This window comes from Talpa europaea (genome assembly GCF_964194135.1).
Source record: "Talpa europaea genome assembly, chromosome: 2".
NCBI classification, from domain to species: Eukaryota; Metazoa; Chordata; class Mammalia; order Eulipotyphla; family Talpidae; genus Talpa; species Talpa europaea.
The window spans coordinates 21,211,439-21,228,443 of record NC_140068.1 but is presented as its reverse complement, the minus strand read 5'-3'; the positions used below and the strand labels follow the sequence as shown (position 1 = coordinate 21,228,443).

Here is a 17,005-nt window from a genome sequence, read left to right as displayed (position 1 = left end):
TGTTTTTAATGAAGTCAAGTGTTAAACTGTATGGACAACGATTTGTATGGAATTAGGGCTAAAGTTCAATGCGCGCTGGAGGTGTGAGAGGCCCCTGAAAATTCTGAGACTGCAGACCTGAGGTTGGCTGGTCACCGAGGTTGGCTGATCAGCCAATGACATCTTGAAAATCCATGTCTTCTCACTTCCACAGAGAGCAGCCTGGCAGTAAAAGGTGGCGGGGATGTCATAGAGACCCTTGAAAACTGACTCATGTAAGAACAACCCAAATTAGCTACTATGGGGGTTCTATTCAGTGACCAATAATTTTTTCCTACTAGTTTCAGAAGCATCTTAAATTTTTTTAAAGGAGAAATCCACACTCTGCTGCCTCTTTTCAAGTCTATCATAAACTGTCTCACTCCCTTCTCTTCTATGGCAGTAATTTTGTGTCCTGAAGATTAATGGAACTAAAAGGGGGTGGGGCTTGAACCACTGGAGCACAGTTGGGTCATTTACACTATTCATCTGCATAAAGCTGCCTCAAGTTCACCACATCCACTTTGGCAAAGAGTAAAAATTAGAGTGAATCTTTGTTTGAAACCTTAGCAAAACATCTACTAGCACACATGTCATTTTCTAGATATTAGATAAATTAAGAAAAAATTAGGAACGTTGAAATTAAAGAACCTAATTAAAAATTATCTTTTTAATTTGAAATAATTCTTGAAGAACAGAACCAACCTGCTGACCTAAAATTATTATGTTCATTAGTTTTCTTACTTTTCTAAAGTAAGTTCTTAGTATAATTATTATAACTAAAAGAAATTTATTTGAGGTCTTTGAGAAAGGAGACTAAAAAAAGGAATGAGTAGAAAATTTTCATATTAAAAATATCTTTTAAAAAGTGTTTCTTGTTACCCCCCAAAAAAGATGAAGGAGCACCTCCTAATGTACTTACTATGTAGAAGGGAGCCATGATTACACAGTCTTTACAACATAAAAATGTTGAATATGTTGCTGAGACATACTCAATAACGAGAATGAGAAGGGAAAAATCAATAAATCATTTTGGGAAGTATGATTAGTTATGAAGGAGAAAATTTATTTTGGTCCTGACATTGCACCACATTTCAAAATAATTCACAAACCACTGCTCATTCATAAAATAGGGGAAATTATGGCTACTTGAAGCGAGTTTGAGAATTAAATATAATAAATTTTTTAAAGATAATTTTAGTTCTTGGTTAATACTAGTTAGTATTATTGAGTCTCATTATGTGTATATTATTAATACAAAAGATCAATACATATCAATTTCTGTGCATAGGTGGATTTGCTAAAACTTAAAAATAATCAGAAACAAATAGATTCACATCTATAACTATATGTAACTGTAAATTCTTTATGAATTAAAGTGTAACCAAAATTAAAAGGCCAAAGACAAGCTAGAAAAGGTATTTTTAAGAAAAAACTTCCTTCTAATAGAGATCTCACAAATTAATTAGTAAAATACTAAGTGTCTAACATAGATTGGGGGAAAGAACATAAACCAATAAGTCCCATAGAACTGTATTTTTTTGATAATAATACTAGATTATAAACTCTGGAAGATCCAAGAACTTAACCAATATCGTTTACTGCAGTATCTTTAGAACCTACCACATAATAGACCCCACCACATCTTCATTATTTAACGAAAAATTTGTTCTTCTTTGTTGTCAAAGAAAGATAGTTTTGAGCAAGTAGAAAATAATATTAATCTGAGTACAGAAAGAGCAGTATACAGTCAATTGTTTCTTCAAACTGATTTGTATAAAATTAAATATAGAAACACTATACTAATATAGAGAAAAGGTAAATTCTCATCTTGGAAAAATCCTAATTTTTCTCCTTCCAATGGTCTTTATAAGGGAAAACAAAAACATTGTTCTGACTTAAACATTCTAATTTGAGCTTCTATAAACCGGAAGGTATCAAACACTCCCATGGTTTCCATGCTCTTTTCACGTGACTCTCAAGATCCCCACTAAGGTACCAGCAGCTGAAGATTGGGATGAGGTTTTGGGGATACTAGCAATCTCACTCACGTGTTGCCTGAAATAAAAAGTCATCTTCTAGGACTGTATTTCTGATGTTTGCTGCTCTCATCAGTAGATCATTAATTAGCCTTTTATCCTTATCAGCCTTCTATTTGCTCTCAAAGAATCCCATATAAGTAAAAAAAGAAAGAACCTAAAAACATTTATCCCAAATGCCCTCATTTCATGTAGAAGGAAATAAGCTCAGAGGAAGGCAGTAGGACCCATTGCACAGCTGACTAGGACAGAACGGGCACTAGAATCCTGTTTTCCTGACTCCAAATATCATTTTCTCAGTCAGTAAATATTTGCTTAGTGTTTCTTACATTCCGTCTGATGCTGGTGTTTAAGGGGACATAAAGAAGAATAAAGAGACATCTTTGCCCTTGAAATTAAATTCTTAATTGTGTAATCAGTTGTTTCATGTCTGTCTCTATTTAATGGAGCTTTGTGAGGATAGGGGCTGAGCCTCTCTTTACTAATCATTTGGTATCAGTCACAGAATACATAGAGGGCCTCCCCGGTGGCGCAGCGGTTGAGTGCTGGGTTGTGAAGCTGCCAGCAGCCTCTGCAGCGCCGGTTCGATCCCTGGCTGCTCCTTGGCCACCGGAGGAGGGTCCCACATGGCGCGCAGACCTCTCCTGCCGCCCGCTGCTCCCCTCAGCAGTGTACTTCGGTCCTTCTGCCTGTTCTGCTCCCTGCTCTGACTCTGGTGAATTCTCTCACCCTCCTGCGCTTCTGACTGTACCCAGTGCTTGTATAAATAAATAAATAAATCTTAAAAAAAAAAAAAAAGAATATGTAGAGATGTACATGCATTCTGATATAAACAGAAAATTTTCATGAGGAAAGAAATTTGGTCACAATTTGGTCACAATTGAGAGAGAGATTTATTTTAAGGAATTGAATGTGGGGTTGCTAAGCCTAAAATCTGCAGGCAAGCCAGCAGGCTGAAAATGCAGGCAGGAGCTCTGTTACAGTCCTGATGCAGATTTCCTCAGGTTTTGCCCTTAAGACCTTCAACTGATTAGATGAGGCCCACCGGCTATGGAAAGTAATTCCTCACTTAAAGTAAAGTGATTACAAATGTTAACCACCTTTACAAAATACCTTCACAGCAGCATGGAGAACAGTGTTTGATCAAACAACTGGATACCCTAGCCCAGCCAGGGGGACATAAATCTAACTATCACACATGTCCACCACCTGACCACATATGCCTCTTCCCACTGCCTGGGTTTCTCTGATCGCATTTTTCCTTCTGGTCACAGCTCATGTGTCACCCTTCAGTGAAGCCCTCCCTGCTTCTCTTGCTGAATTTTATTAAACAAGTCAAACTCAAGCTGTTCTGTTGCTTGGATTTTTTCATGCATCTCCTCCTTAGCTGTTAGTGTTAGTGAGAAACACCGCGACAGAGGGCACTACAGGATCCCTATGAGCATTAAACCCTGCCTTCCTAGGAGTGTGTCAAGCTGTGCTGTTAGGTGCAGATGTCAGCTGAGAGGCAGCAACAGAAACATGTCTAGAAGCAAAAGAGCAGAGGACATTCAATAGACTTTTCAGTGCACTGGGAGTGTAGAATTCCCGTGTGTAAACAGTTAAAGTGGGGTGAAGATGCTGTAGAGACAAGTGAGACCCAGTAGCCAAGAGGCACAGCAATTCATCCACTAATCTTTTTCAACATAGATTTAAGTTAATGAATAGATGGCACACATAACATTTAACATGTGCCATGCAATGTTTTATGTACTTTATATCTGAACTTATTTTATCATAGCTACAACATTACAAGTTAAATACTAACGTCATTCCAGTTTTAAGAAATCCAAGGCTCAGAGATGTTTGGTAACTTACCCAAAGTCACACAGCACTTAAGTGACCAAACTGGAATTCAAACTCAGCCCATGTCCAGTGTCCATGCACTTAACTGCTAGAAAACCATTCCTGGGGATAAAGTAAACAGGATAGATAAGTCACCCTGATCTCATTCTAAGTAGGGGACAAAAAATAAGCAATGGGGCCTCCCCGGTGGCGCAGCGGTTGAGCGCTGGGTTGTGAAGCTGCCTGCGACCTCTGCGATGCCGGTTCAATCCCAGGCTGCTACCCGGCCACCAGAGGAGGGTCCCACATGGCGCGCAGACCTCTCCTGCCGCCCGCTGCTCCCCTCAGCAGTGTACTTCGGTCCTTCTGCCTGCTCTGCTCCCCGCTCTGGCTCTGGTGAATTCTCTCACCCTCCCGCACTTCTGACTGTACCCAGTGCATGTATAAACAAAACAAACAAATAAATAAATAAAACATGCCTCTAAAAAAAAAAAATAAGCAATGAATAATAAATACATGTTTTGCAATTTGCTTGATTATTTTCCCCACTGGGCTACACTTTCTCAGGGGTGACACCACATCGTTGTTATTCCGGACTGTGCCCTCAGAATGCCACACCATAGCCAGACCTGGGCAAGGACATTGAATGAGGAAATGGCTAGTGCATAAGAATCGGCAGGATGGGGTTCCCTGGTGGCGCAAGGGATTAAGCACAGCACTATGAAGCTATCCACAGCCTCTGCAGCATGAGTTCCATCCCCTAGCCAGCCAGGGAGCTACCCATGTGGTGCAGCCGACCTCTCTTGGCTCTCTTGCTGCTCCCCTCAGCAGTGTATTTCAGTCTCTCTGCCTGTTCTGTTCCCCACTCTGTCTCTGGTGAATCCTCTCACACACACTCCCTGCACCTCTGACCTACAACCCAGTTCTTGTATGCAAAAATAAAAAATAAATATAAAAAAATTAAACCCATAAGTGGCACATATGGGTTTTTAAACACTTTGTGTGATTATGAACATAAATGTTTCCCTAAGTCAACACAAGCTGATAAGACATAACAGCATCTACCACAATATCCCATCACATGATAACACTGTTTTGAAAGTTAAAGCACTTTTGAACACCCTTAGTTCTGGAATACACACCTATGTAAGTCATTTTTTGATAATCTAACGCAGGCTGAGGGTAAAGCTATGCAAAGGGTGTTGAGGACTTCCCAGAAACTGAAACTGGTTGGAGGATAGGCAGATGGTGTATAAGAGGGAAAAGACTAGTGGAATGTCAACCCCATGCTCCCTGAAAGCAATGAAATGGCCAAAGAAATGGACAAATAGAAAGGAGTGATGAATTGGAATGGAGACTAGAGACTGGAAGCAGAAAAGTAGAAGAGAGGAGGGCCTCCCCGGTGGCGCAGCGGTTAAGCGCTGGGTTGCGAAGCTGCCCGTGGCCTGTGCGGCGCCGGTTCGATCCCCGGCTGCTCCCCGGCCACAGGAGGAGGGTCCCACATGGCGCGCAGACCTCTCCTGCCGCCCGCTGCTCCCCTCAGCAGTGTACTTCGGTCCTTCTGCCTGCTCTGCTCCCCGCTCTGGCTCTGGTGAATTCTCTCACCCTCCCGCGCTTCTGACTGTACCAGTGCATGTATAAACAAACAAACAGACAAAAACCAAACAAATAAATAAATAAAAAAACATGCCTCTATTAAAAAAAAAAATTAAAAAAAAAAAAGTAGAAGAGAGGAAACAAAAAGATGATGATATGATTGTGCAGCAAGGTTAAGAAATAGAGGAAGAAAGGAAAATTAAGTAACAGACTGTCGAGAGAGAAAACCACCCACAAGTCTTTTATTTCTTGAATGCAGGCAAAGCATAGTTCTTTAAACAGATGCCTTAATGACCCAAAGCCTGTATATGTGACAACTAAACTAGGGAGGGTAAGTCCCGATGCTGTTACCATCAGAAATGTTTTGCATTTTTAAAAAGCAGCCACCGATTTCTTATCTTTCCTACTCCCTTTAATAAATTCATTTCATGCCTGTTTTAGAGTCCACCTTCTATCTTTTATGCTGATGTCTTTTTTCAAGGTTATTGTGATCTGACTCATCGAATGTTTCATTGAACATAATTTTAACTTTAACAAGCTCTAGAATATCCCTTTAGCCCACAATAGTATATATTTTAAATGAGCAACCATAATATAAAATTTCAGAGAAAGTAAATTATAGAAAAAGAAAAGAAAGTTAGTGCTCGAGTAAATAGCTATAAGGAAAGCTCCTCGCACTGTGATCTCTCCTTCCATGAACTGATGAAGTTGAGGGTCTGCATAGTGAGAGCTCAGAGAAAGCACTTTTCTTCTGTCTCCCTCCCTCCTCTGTGCCTGCTCCCCATTACTGCCAGCTTCAAGGACAAGTTAGCATTATTTAAAATATATCCACAAAATTTGCACTGCTAATGTTTTCCTTAAAATTGCAATCCTTCACAAATTCCTTATATTGAGAGCTAGTGTTTCTAGTCAAAAAATACAGTAAATGTTTCTTACTATTTTCAATTTCAAAACAGGCCCATATCAATAATGATGAGAAGTACTGATCTTAACTCTTTGTACTCTGTAACCCTGAAAAGGTCAAATGTCTCATTGAAGAGTCAAGCGAATAACACTCTTAGGTGAAGGAAATGCTAAATAATATATTACCCATGGGCAAAAATGAGGAAAGTTCCTATTTTGGGATTTTGATTTGGCAATTCAGAGGTTTTGGAGAAGGACATTGGTTCCTGAGTACATTGATCTCTCAGAGATGGAAAGAGAAACTAACCTGTCTTTACATTGCTTGGTCTAACCAGCATAATTTCTGAAACTGTACTTCATTCAACCTTGGATTCTAATTGATTCATAATGAAATTCTAGCAAAAATTAGAAACAAACTGCCTGCTACATTGCTAGGATTCCCCACAAACTGTTTGGCAAGAAGGAGGGCTTCTTTTTCTTTTTTGTAACTTCTCTAGTTCTGTGGGGAGTGCATGAGGACATGATGAGGACATCATTGAGTAGACATGCAAAGACAGACTTTTGTATGAATTTTATTGGAAAAAACAACACTATTCAGACTCTATGTATCACACTATCACTCTGTCTAGAGCCCTTATTGCAGGTAATTGAAATCGACAGAGAACCAAAACCAAAGTTTACCATTGATTAAGGGGTCAAGTTGAATCTAAATGACGGGTATCTTTCTGATTTAAAGGATTTGTGGATTTTTGCAATTAGATAAGTGTGTATTTGCCATTACTCTGAATGAAACAGTTGTGGACACATTTTTCTACCAATCACCTTTGAGCCAGCCTCCCTCACCTCTATGTTTATACCATGCATGGACTAGTCGGCTATGACAAGGAAGGCAAAGGTTGACTTTAATTACCACATGACCCTTAAGGACACTTCCTTATGAAGTGCTGGTCGATGTAGTAAACCATGTGTCTTGATACTGCCTAGTTCAGATAAATTACAGATTTTCAAAACAAATCTTATCCTCCTCTTGATCCCTTTCACAATACCCAACTCTATAGGTGCAAGATCTCACCCTTCTGAATGTTTTTATTTAAATGGAAGCCGCAAAGGCCAAATATATACAAAGCTGAGACCAAACTCTTCTCAATCAGATTAGAATATCTCTGTATTTTCTTCCTTAAAGAGATGATTCAAAAATTGATTCTTTTTATTTTTTGCTTAATTGTCTCTAATGACAAATTAACTGAATTTGCATGGATTTAAAAATTTTAATTTTAGGAATATATTTAATTGCATGATGCAGATGTTAGCTTACAGCTGTGCAGAAGTCACAGAGAATAATAATCTGAAACTGCCTCTTATTTTTTATTCTCTAGTTTGTCCTTTTTTACTGACACTGAAATTCTGGGTTTTTTTTTTTTTTTTTTTGGTTTAAATCATTAAGAGAGAAACAACTGGAAGATCACCAAATCAAAAATGTATTAAATGATGAAACACACTTTAATTAATATGAAAGAAGACTAGATTTTTTTTAAAAAAAGTATTAGAGTCTCAAATGAAAAAGAAACAATAAGGGGACAGAAAAGTCAAACAATCTTTTTTTTAACTTTTGTGGAGGAACCCCTGGCCTCCAGCTTTAAAGATTACCGGAAGCGCCAAAGGCGCGGCCCTCAGAGCTTCTCTGAGGACCAGCAGAGATTCAACAATTGTATGCTGAATCTTTGTGTTCTAGGTGGGATTATTTATCAGGGATTTTGTTTTGTCTGGGTTTTCAATGGCCCAGCCCCAGCTGTACATTTGGGGATAGACCACAGCTTCAATGAACAGAGGGTTTGTAGCAATTCTTTGGGCAGCTTCCCTCCCCCTGCAGGGATGGAGTAATTAACAGATCATTAAGTCAATTCTGCTTTATTGAGGGGGATACCATGCAGGTCATTTCTTTGAAAACTTTTGTTCTTGAAGGAAATTACAGGATTGTTTTATGTTTAGAGCACAGCCTGGTGAACTCTGGAGTCCAGAGGGAAGTTTCTGTGACTAGGGACCCAAGAAGATGAGGTAGATAATGACCATAATCCCATTAAAAAAAGATTTCTCCCACTCTCCCCCCCTCCTTTTATTTTTTTCTTTTAAAAACCAGTTAAAAGAAAAACGATTTGCTCATTTGGTCATAACTAATGGAGACATGAATTACTGTGATGCCCCAGACTAAAGTTTATCTCTGTGTTACTAAATCTCTAAACAACTGCGTTGAAACTAAGTACTGCCACCATTGCTTCTTTTTATTTCCATATTAATCAAAGGCATCTGCTCTTGTCCTCTCTATCTGGTAGTAGCAGAAATTGGGCGGTGAGCTTTCCAGCATCTGAAAAAGCCTCTGGAAAAACATGTTTGCAGCACTGGGTTTTCCGCTGTCAGTGGAGTTAGTACCATCAAACTTTGCCGACCTGTGTTTTTCCACTGGGGTGTGAGGATCAAGAGGGCTGGGGTCACTCCTTCTGCATATGAGTATCTCACTTTTGCTGTTTTGCTGCTCATAATCTCCCTACCCTCATGGTTCCTAGAACTTCGTAAGCACTCAGAAAGTGTTCATTGCTGAATAGGAGAATGATTAATTATGAGAAACTAAAGGAAGAAATGTCAAGATTTACATAGTTGGGGCTGAACTATATGGGTTTACATGTGGGTTCAAGGGATGATGTGAACTTCCTTATTCTTTTTCGAGATAGAAAATAGGAAAGCTGAAAAATGAGGAAAAGAGAGAATTGTTCTTATCCAAGAGATTCAGAAAAGAGGAAGGCTGAAAAACCAGGAAAAGAGAGTCACCAATGTGCTCTCTCCAAACTTGCTTTTCAAGGAGTGAAGGCGCCTGCCTGAAGCAGAAATGTGTTCCCTGCTCTGCAGGCTGCCGGAGCAGGGGACTTTCAGAACACTGCTTCTTCAGAACATGGCTCTGGAGTTTTCCAGGTCCAGGGAAGATGAGGAGGTGCTTGAAAAGCTACATCTTGCACTTAGCTTTGTGGTGCCCCCAGAATCAGGCCTCCTCTAGCCCCTGCACTATCTCAGGGCAGGACTCAGCAGCAGCAAAACCCTAACTTAGGACCTAACTCAGGATTTAGCAGCAAAATCCAGGCTCCCGGTTGGAATGCCCAGATCTTGACTCCTCCCTCTCCTGCCCCCAGTGAGCCCCAGCTGATCCCGCTTTCCCATTCTCTGGACTGGGCCGCACTGCCTGAGCAACTCGAACTTTTTTTCTGAGCACGATCCTCGGGGATCTAGCCTGCACGGCTGCCAGGGACAGGAACAGGGCCCGAGCTGGGTTAGAAGCAGAGGCTCCGAGCCAGGGACTGTGGCTGGGGAGAGAGTTCACAGTCCTTTGTGAGTTGCCCCGCGAGGAAAGGCGACTGGAAAAGGCGCCACAGCTGGGGCCACACAGCCAACCAACTCGGACGGAATCTCCTTAGCGAAATTCAGAAACCATTTAATGTCAGCAGGGGACTGGCCCGGGATGGAGCGCTCCTGCAACTCTGGGTTCCAGTGTTGATTTGTCTGCTATTGTAATAATGTTGCAATTGTTGCGCTTCCCAATTTCTACCAACGCCCAGAGATTTCCAGGTTCTTTGCAGGTGTTTGCGCAGTTTAAATTGGGGCTTATTCCACGATGTCCCTCCAGTGCGCCTTTGTCATCTACACCCCCACCCCTGGACTCTCAGGGCCTGAAGGTGATCATTTAGGAACTGGGTTGCTCCATCAGCGCTTCCCAAGGGACCCAGCCCCAATCTGGAGCCCCTGCGGCCAGGTTTGGAGCCAGTTTCTGCTGCGCAGGGCCTGAACGCCCGGTTGGACACCTGGCTCCCTGCTCCCCGCCAACGGGTGCAAGAGGAAGAAGGGGTAACCACTCTCGCAGTGGATGAGCACGAAGCCAGAGACTCGGGGAGGCTTCAGTTCAGAAGGCGAGGGTTGGGAGCGCGGCGAGGGCCGAGGGCCCTTATCCGAGACTCTCCTGCTCTTCCCGCGCCATCCCCAGCATTCCATCCACTTGGGACCCTGGCATCACTGCAACCGCTTTGTCCCAGGAAAGATTCGAGTGAAAACCAAAACTCACTAGGGGAAAAAAAAAATACTCCGCAGACCCCAACCATCCGGGCTCGCCGCCTCTCGGCTACTTAGAAGGAATTTGGGTGCAGCAGAGGCTCAGAAACGTTGCAGGGGAGGGTTGGGGAGGGCAGGGCATGGCCAGCGTTCTCGCGCAGGTCAGCCTGGAGGCGGGTGGAAGATGCAGGTGCACCGGCTCTACCCGGGGCCCCTCTCCTGGTCTGTTTCTTTCAAAGACACTTCAGCGCCCTTGCGCTGCGGCTCCTTCTCCAGCGTGGCTCCCGAAGCCCTCGGAACCCGGCCCTGACCCGGCCCGCGCTAACCTGGAAAGACCCAAATCCCCCGTGGCGAAGGTCGGAGCCTGGCCGGGCTGTTGCTCTTCACACTCTGCTTTGCCGGCCCGGGCCGGGCGGTGGCCTCCAAGTTGCAGGCGCGGAGGGGGCCCCCCGGAGCGGTGCGCCGGTTGGCAGGAACCAACTTTTTGGTGTCACTGGGTCTTCAAAGAATCCCCAGGGCTGAAGCTGAGCTTCCTCTGTGCATCTTCGCATCGCGGAGGCTCCCCGGAGCCGGGGCAGCCAGGCCTTCTCCAGACTTCACCGGGTGTAGAGAGGCAGGAGCCGGCGGCAGCCGGGTGGGCAAGCCTGGGTGCCAGGGATGGGAGCCCACTCTTGACACTGGTGGAGGGAGGGTTACAGAGGAGCCCCAAATCTCTGGAATCTATAAAGCTCAATTAAATCTTATTGACTAGCCAAGTGCTCAGAAAATCCAGCGCCCTCCCCAGGGAAGGGTTTGGCAATTTCTGCCTAAGGTGTCCGTAGAAACCACACAAACTTGCTGGACCTAACAGTTTGGGAAAATAGTTTAAAGAGACACAAGTCCTCCTTGCAGGAGCTAGGACTTCTTGGGTTTCCAGACCCTCCTCATGTGGCCTCTCCCCACCCCTTTTCCGGAGGAACCCCAAGGCTCTAGAAGCCAAGGGAGTGAGAGAGGCTGGCTTGGAGCAAAGGTCTCAGCAGAAGTCGGTCTTGCTTTCCCTTTCCCTGTGTCGCTTTCCCCAGCCTTTAGTTTGTTCTGGGGCTTAAAGGGCACCTATACTGGCTTCTCACAGTATCTCTGCCGGCAAGCCTATAGCCTTCTTTTTAAATGTAAAGCAATATTTATTCTAGAAGAAAAATATCGTGGTCATGTTTCTAGATTGAATTAAAAACCGCCTTAAACTTGAGAACTTCAGAGAAGCAACAAATATGCAATGAAAAATAGCCCCATCAAGAACCTTTCGAAGGCTTGTAATCCTGTTCTGGCTTCAGTCTTTGCAGAATTTAATGGGAAATGTAAGTGAGAGTCCTTCCGAACTCCCAGCGGTGAGTCAACCCACAGAGCCAGAGGCCCTTCCCCCTGGAGCCAGGTGGCCATGGTCTCTTCTCAATGCACCAAAAAAGATCTGTGATGACTTGGCTCCCAAATCACCTTCTTCCTTGAGTTCCTATCCAGTTCTCATTAAAAACAACAAAAACCTTTCTCCCTGTCTCTAAGTGAAAAGAACTTTTGTGACACAGAGGACTCAGCCTGGTTAGGGGACCTCCTTGTCACTGGACCCCTCATCTCTTTTCTGCTTTAGTTGGAAAGTTTGGGATAGATTACCCTGGGCTGGAGATTCCTTTTCTTGCAAATTTCCCCTCTGAGTTTAACTCAAGACCACTGGAGGTGGTCAAGGGATTCTTATGCCAGCAGCACTAACTTAAACTCTCTGGTTTAAGGAGTGAATTCTTACTCCTTGCCAATTTAAGCTCGAACTCTAGATGCCTACTTCAAAGTCAGTCTTTCTCCAGAATCGGGTCTTTGGAAATAGGATTCCAAAGAAGCAAGTGGCTAGGGGAAAGTCATTTTCCTGATTAATGAAACTCCTCTCTCCCCTCCTCTTTCTAAATAATAAACTCACCGGGAAAGGCTGGAGGACTGCCTAGTGTTGGTTTCAAATAAATCCTCCACAGCTCTTTCCTCACCCCGAGAAATGAATCACCCTTGGGAAACAGACGATTATTCCCCCATTTGTCTACCTAAAACCAGGGGAAATAAGAAACCTCCACTGTAGACCCTCACTTTGGTCTTTCTCACTTTGGCATTGGGGGAATTAGAGGGACACAGGGGAGAAGGAAAAATAGAGAATGAGTAGAATAGGGAGGGGAGCTGCAGAGATGCCCTCTAGAAAGGTACACCCAGGCAGGCACCGTGGGAGGGGGCGAAGAAGGGGCAGATGCTTCTTCTGTGTGCACCCCATATGCTGGGTCTTGGAGAGGACAGCTCTGTTGTCCTGGATGGAAAAGACAGAGGCCTCAACCAAGAGGGTGTAATGTTACATCTACTTCAGAAGCAAAGGGTGCCACATTTCAATTAGGTTCCTATTGTCCTTGGTGAAAAAAGAGAGGGGGGTGCTCTTGGGGCAGATCTCTTCTTTTCTATAAACCAATAAACAAAACTTTGTTGCTATATTAATTTTGCTTATACAAACTGTTTGGAAGTTTATGTGGGGGTGATAAAAGAAAAGCAGTGGACTAAAGTGACCACTGTTTTGGTCATCATTTATGTAAAAGACAACCCGAGGTATTCAACAAATTGAAACCACAATCTTCTAATGGAGAAGAGAGAATTTCTGCTATAAAACTGCAGAAGCTGAGACTTGGACCATTACTGGCCTCAGCCCAAGCTCACCTTACAATGATGGAGGGCTGCCCTTTTTCTACCTGAGGCCTGCTTGTGTGTGTGTGTGTGTGTGTGTGTGTCTGTGTCTGTGTGCAAGCGCGTGTGTGTTGATTATTTTCTAAGACCACACTGCTGACTTTTAAAACATATACTGGATTTTAACCTGTTTTAAAAGAAGAGAGAGGGCCACGCAGTCCCTTTAAACTGAAAAGAAATTACTGCTTCATTCTCCTCTGTTACCCACACAGCCAGTGCATCCCCACACTCTCTCTCATTTCCTGTTGAGTTTCCAGGTTTCTTTTTTAAAATCTCAACTGCAGAGTTTATGAGGTTGTGATTACTGTAGAGAAATAAGGAGCTCAAATAGCACAAGACCACCAGTGTGGACAAGGCCCCTGTTGGAAGGATATTTAGTAGTAATCATTAACACCAATGTATCCATCCTATTTACCTGTAAATAATGAGAGAAAAATCTTTGCATGTGCCCACCATCCAAATCTCTCACCCACTACCAGGCACATCTTACAGGATCCATGTTCTCTCCCCACTATCCCCATCCTCAAAAATTTTAGGCAAAGGCAAAGCCAGGATTTAAAGATTCTTTTTTTTTTTATTTGAAATCTCATCCAGAAACACTGGTTGTTAATAAATATATCATAGTTATCAAGAATATATAAAAAATAAAGACAAGTATTGTCTTTGAGGCCCTAACAAAATATTTCAAGCAAATGTTCAGGAAAATAAAAAACAGCACCCCTCCCCAAACCACAATAAGTTTTCAAAGCTGATGATAGAGAGAGCTGACCCAGCATGCAGAATCACTGAGCAAGGGGCGGGGTGGGGTGGGAGTGGGTCAAGCTTAGTAGCAGGAGCCCAAGCTTTGCAATTGCTGGCCCCTAGAACAGCCTAGGAAGCTTGGGGAGGGAGTTGAAGCGGGTAGGGTAGGGAAGAAGCAAGTGTGCGTGAGTATGGGTCTTTGCACTCTGGCCCCCTTTTTCATTTCATACAACCACAGTCAGATATATGGAGTACTTCGGAGAATTCACTAATAAATCCTTGTTACAAGGAAAATGGCATCACGGCCTGCACAACATGTTTAGACAAGATTCATTTAGAAGCGTGCATGCATTCTTTTGACCTACACTGCGTCGTAAGGAAAATCCACGAGGAGATGTCATGCCCTGGACCGGAACTAAGATTCAAAACTCAAAAGATGGGGGGCTCTCTCGCTCTCTGGCGCTCTCTCTCTCTCTCTCTCTCTCTCTCTCTCTCTCGCTCTCGCTCGCTCTCTGTCTTGTCTGTAGAAAAACCACGGTGGAGCGTTAGTTTAGTGACAATCATAATTGCATCCATCTCAAGGAAATATTTACATTTGTTTTGCACAAAACGGATGGCTGTCTTTTCCAAGGTGAAAACAGAGCCAAGAGAACGCCCACTCGAAAGTCCCTTCGCAAGTTTTCAACGACACCCATCCCGTCTTTATACAACAAATGCAGTTTTGACAAGAGCATATGGCAGTGAGAAACACTGGCGCGGCACGGGGAAAAGAAGCATGCATGCAAAACACACGACGTCTGGTTCGAGTCCCCCTTCGCTACCACCTAGAAATTGCAGTTTGCTTTCGGTCCTTCCCCTCCGGGGGGTCAAGTGGGAGCTGAGGTCTCTCGGACCTTGCGGGAGACCACGAGGACCTGCGCCTCCCTCCCGTCGGCGGAGCGCTCAGCCTCCCTCTGCCCTCCCGGCCCGGCACCGCGGCCCCTCCCGCCTCTTCTCGGCAGCCGGGCGGGCCCGCTGCTCACTTGAGCAAGTCCTTGGACTCGGCGGACAGCCGGGCCATGTTGGCGGTGGAGAGAGCGGACAGGTGGGGTGGTGGCGGCATCTGGCAGATGGTGCAGGGGCAGGGCAGCCCGGCCCAGTGCTGAAAGCCGCTGCCCAGCTGCAGGGCGGGCGGCGTGGAGGGCGCCTTGAGGAGCGTGTGGGGAGGTCGGATGGTGCCGATGGCCGGCAGCGAGGCGGCGGACAGCGGCGACGAGGCGTTGCCGGACGAGAGCGCGCCGCCCAGGATCGGGTGGACCGGGTGCACGGCGTTGGCGGCGTGCGCTGGGTGGCCGGCGGAGTGGCCCACGGTCCCGCAGTGGAAGGCCGAGTGGTGGCCCCCGTAGATCTCGCCAACCAACCTCTTCATCTCCTCCAGGGAGCTGGTGAGCATGAGGATGTAGTTTCTGGCTAGCAGGAGAGTGGCGATCTTGGAGAGCTTGCGCACCGAGGGCCCGTGCGCGTAGGGCATGACCTCGCGCAGCCCGTCCATGGCGAGGTTCAAGTCGTGCATCCTCTTGCGCTCGCGTCCATTGATCTTCAGCCGCAACTGCTGTAGGTCCTGCTCCGACAGCTGCTTCTTGATTTTGTACTTGCTGCTCTCGCCCGCGGCCTTGGCACCGGCCCGCGAGAGGCTCTCCCCAGGCATCTTCTGCACCATGTCTCCCTGCGTGGACGAGACCGAGTTGAGGCGGCTCTCTTGGTGGTGGTGGTGGCGGTGGTGGTGGTCCCTCAGATACATCTCATCCATGTCCGGAGAGGAAGCTCTGCTGGAGACAGAGCTCGAATCAGAATTCATTTTATTATAGGGGATGCGGCCCTACGGTGGGGAGGCTTTAGGCGGGAAATTAAAGAAAATCTTGAATTAAAAAAAACCTGAACAGCCTAGCAACCCACGTCTCTGCGGCAAGACGCGAGAAGATCTGAGGCGCTGCCTTTCCCCGCCTTTCTCGCTCCCCACACCCCTCTCTCTGGTGAGGCTGTTTCCTGGACAGCAAGTTGGTGTGTGCTTGAACTAACCTCACGCTGAAAAAGAGGGGCTTTTATAGAGCTGCGGCGGAGAAAAGAGACAAAAGGAACCCTCCTATCTATCCTGGGCTGGTTAGGATGACGTGCCATCATTCAGGGCGGTGCGCTTTGCTGTCCCATTTAGCAAGGATTCCTATTCATATTCATTGTGGGGCCGCCCTGGGACACCTCTGCTCAGAGCCGCTAGGAGCCCCCAGGCACAAAACCCTCTGATTGACACACTCACCGCTCCAGCTCACGCCTTCCTGATTTTTTTTTTTTAAACCAGCCTCCACCCCAGCCCCTTCGCAATTTCCCTAACCAAATCACACCTAAGGAACGGAAGAAAGGATACTAAAGGGATCCAGGCAGTTGTCAGAGATTCCTCGCGGTCTGGAGAGTGGACTTGAGTTAGTCTCCCTCCTTCATAGCTACTCCCGAATTTTAGGAAATGTGGGTTAAAAAAAAGAACAGATATGTGGAGTGGAGGGCCGGTTGGTCGCACTGGGGTGGCAGGAGAAAGGCTGTGGGTTGATGTGCGTGGTCCGAAGTTATTTTTCCCCCCCATGAGATCTCTTTAAGTATTGACACTGTGTTAATTTTATTTATTGTGTTCTTCTGGTTTCCATGGATGTCCGTATCTGGCGATAGGTTTGCTCCTGACGCTGTTGTGGGCATGGATCTGTTGCTTTTTATGTCTTTCCTTTCATTTTAAAAAGCAGATTACTGAAAGAATTTCAGTTTTCACCAGTTCTCTAACTTCTTAGAACTGGAACCAAGGGGGAAAAATCCTAGTGTTACAGAAGAGTAACTTGAGAAGGGGAGGGGTGGAAAGCAGCTTAGGGGGCGGGGAGGCAGTTGGGGAGTGTGAAGAGCTCAGGAGAAATTGTTCCTGCTTAGGCTTCCCCGAAACCCCTGGACCCAGGGATAGCAAAAGATGGTGCTGCAGTCCCCTCCCGAAGCTCGCCTGGGCGGCCTTCTGGCCTCGGTGCAGGCGTGAGGAGGAAGCG

General features: G+C 45.2%; 1 protein-coding gene across 1 annotated transcript; it reads right to left on the bottom strand.

Moving 5' to 3' along the window:
• Window positions 1-14,967: 14,967 nt before the first annotated feature.
• Window positions 14,968-15,786, bottom strand: OLIG3 (oligodendrocyte transcription factor 3; the record flags this gene model as incomplete). The annotated part of the gene is made up of 1 exon (XM_084257275.1): window positions 14,968-15,786. One exon carries the CDS (start codon window positions 15,784-15,786, stop codon window positions 14,968-14,970), a length of 819 nt encoding a protein of 272 aa, XP_084113401.1.
• Between the last annotated feature and the right edge of the window lie 1,219 nt (window positions 15,787-17,005).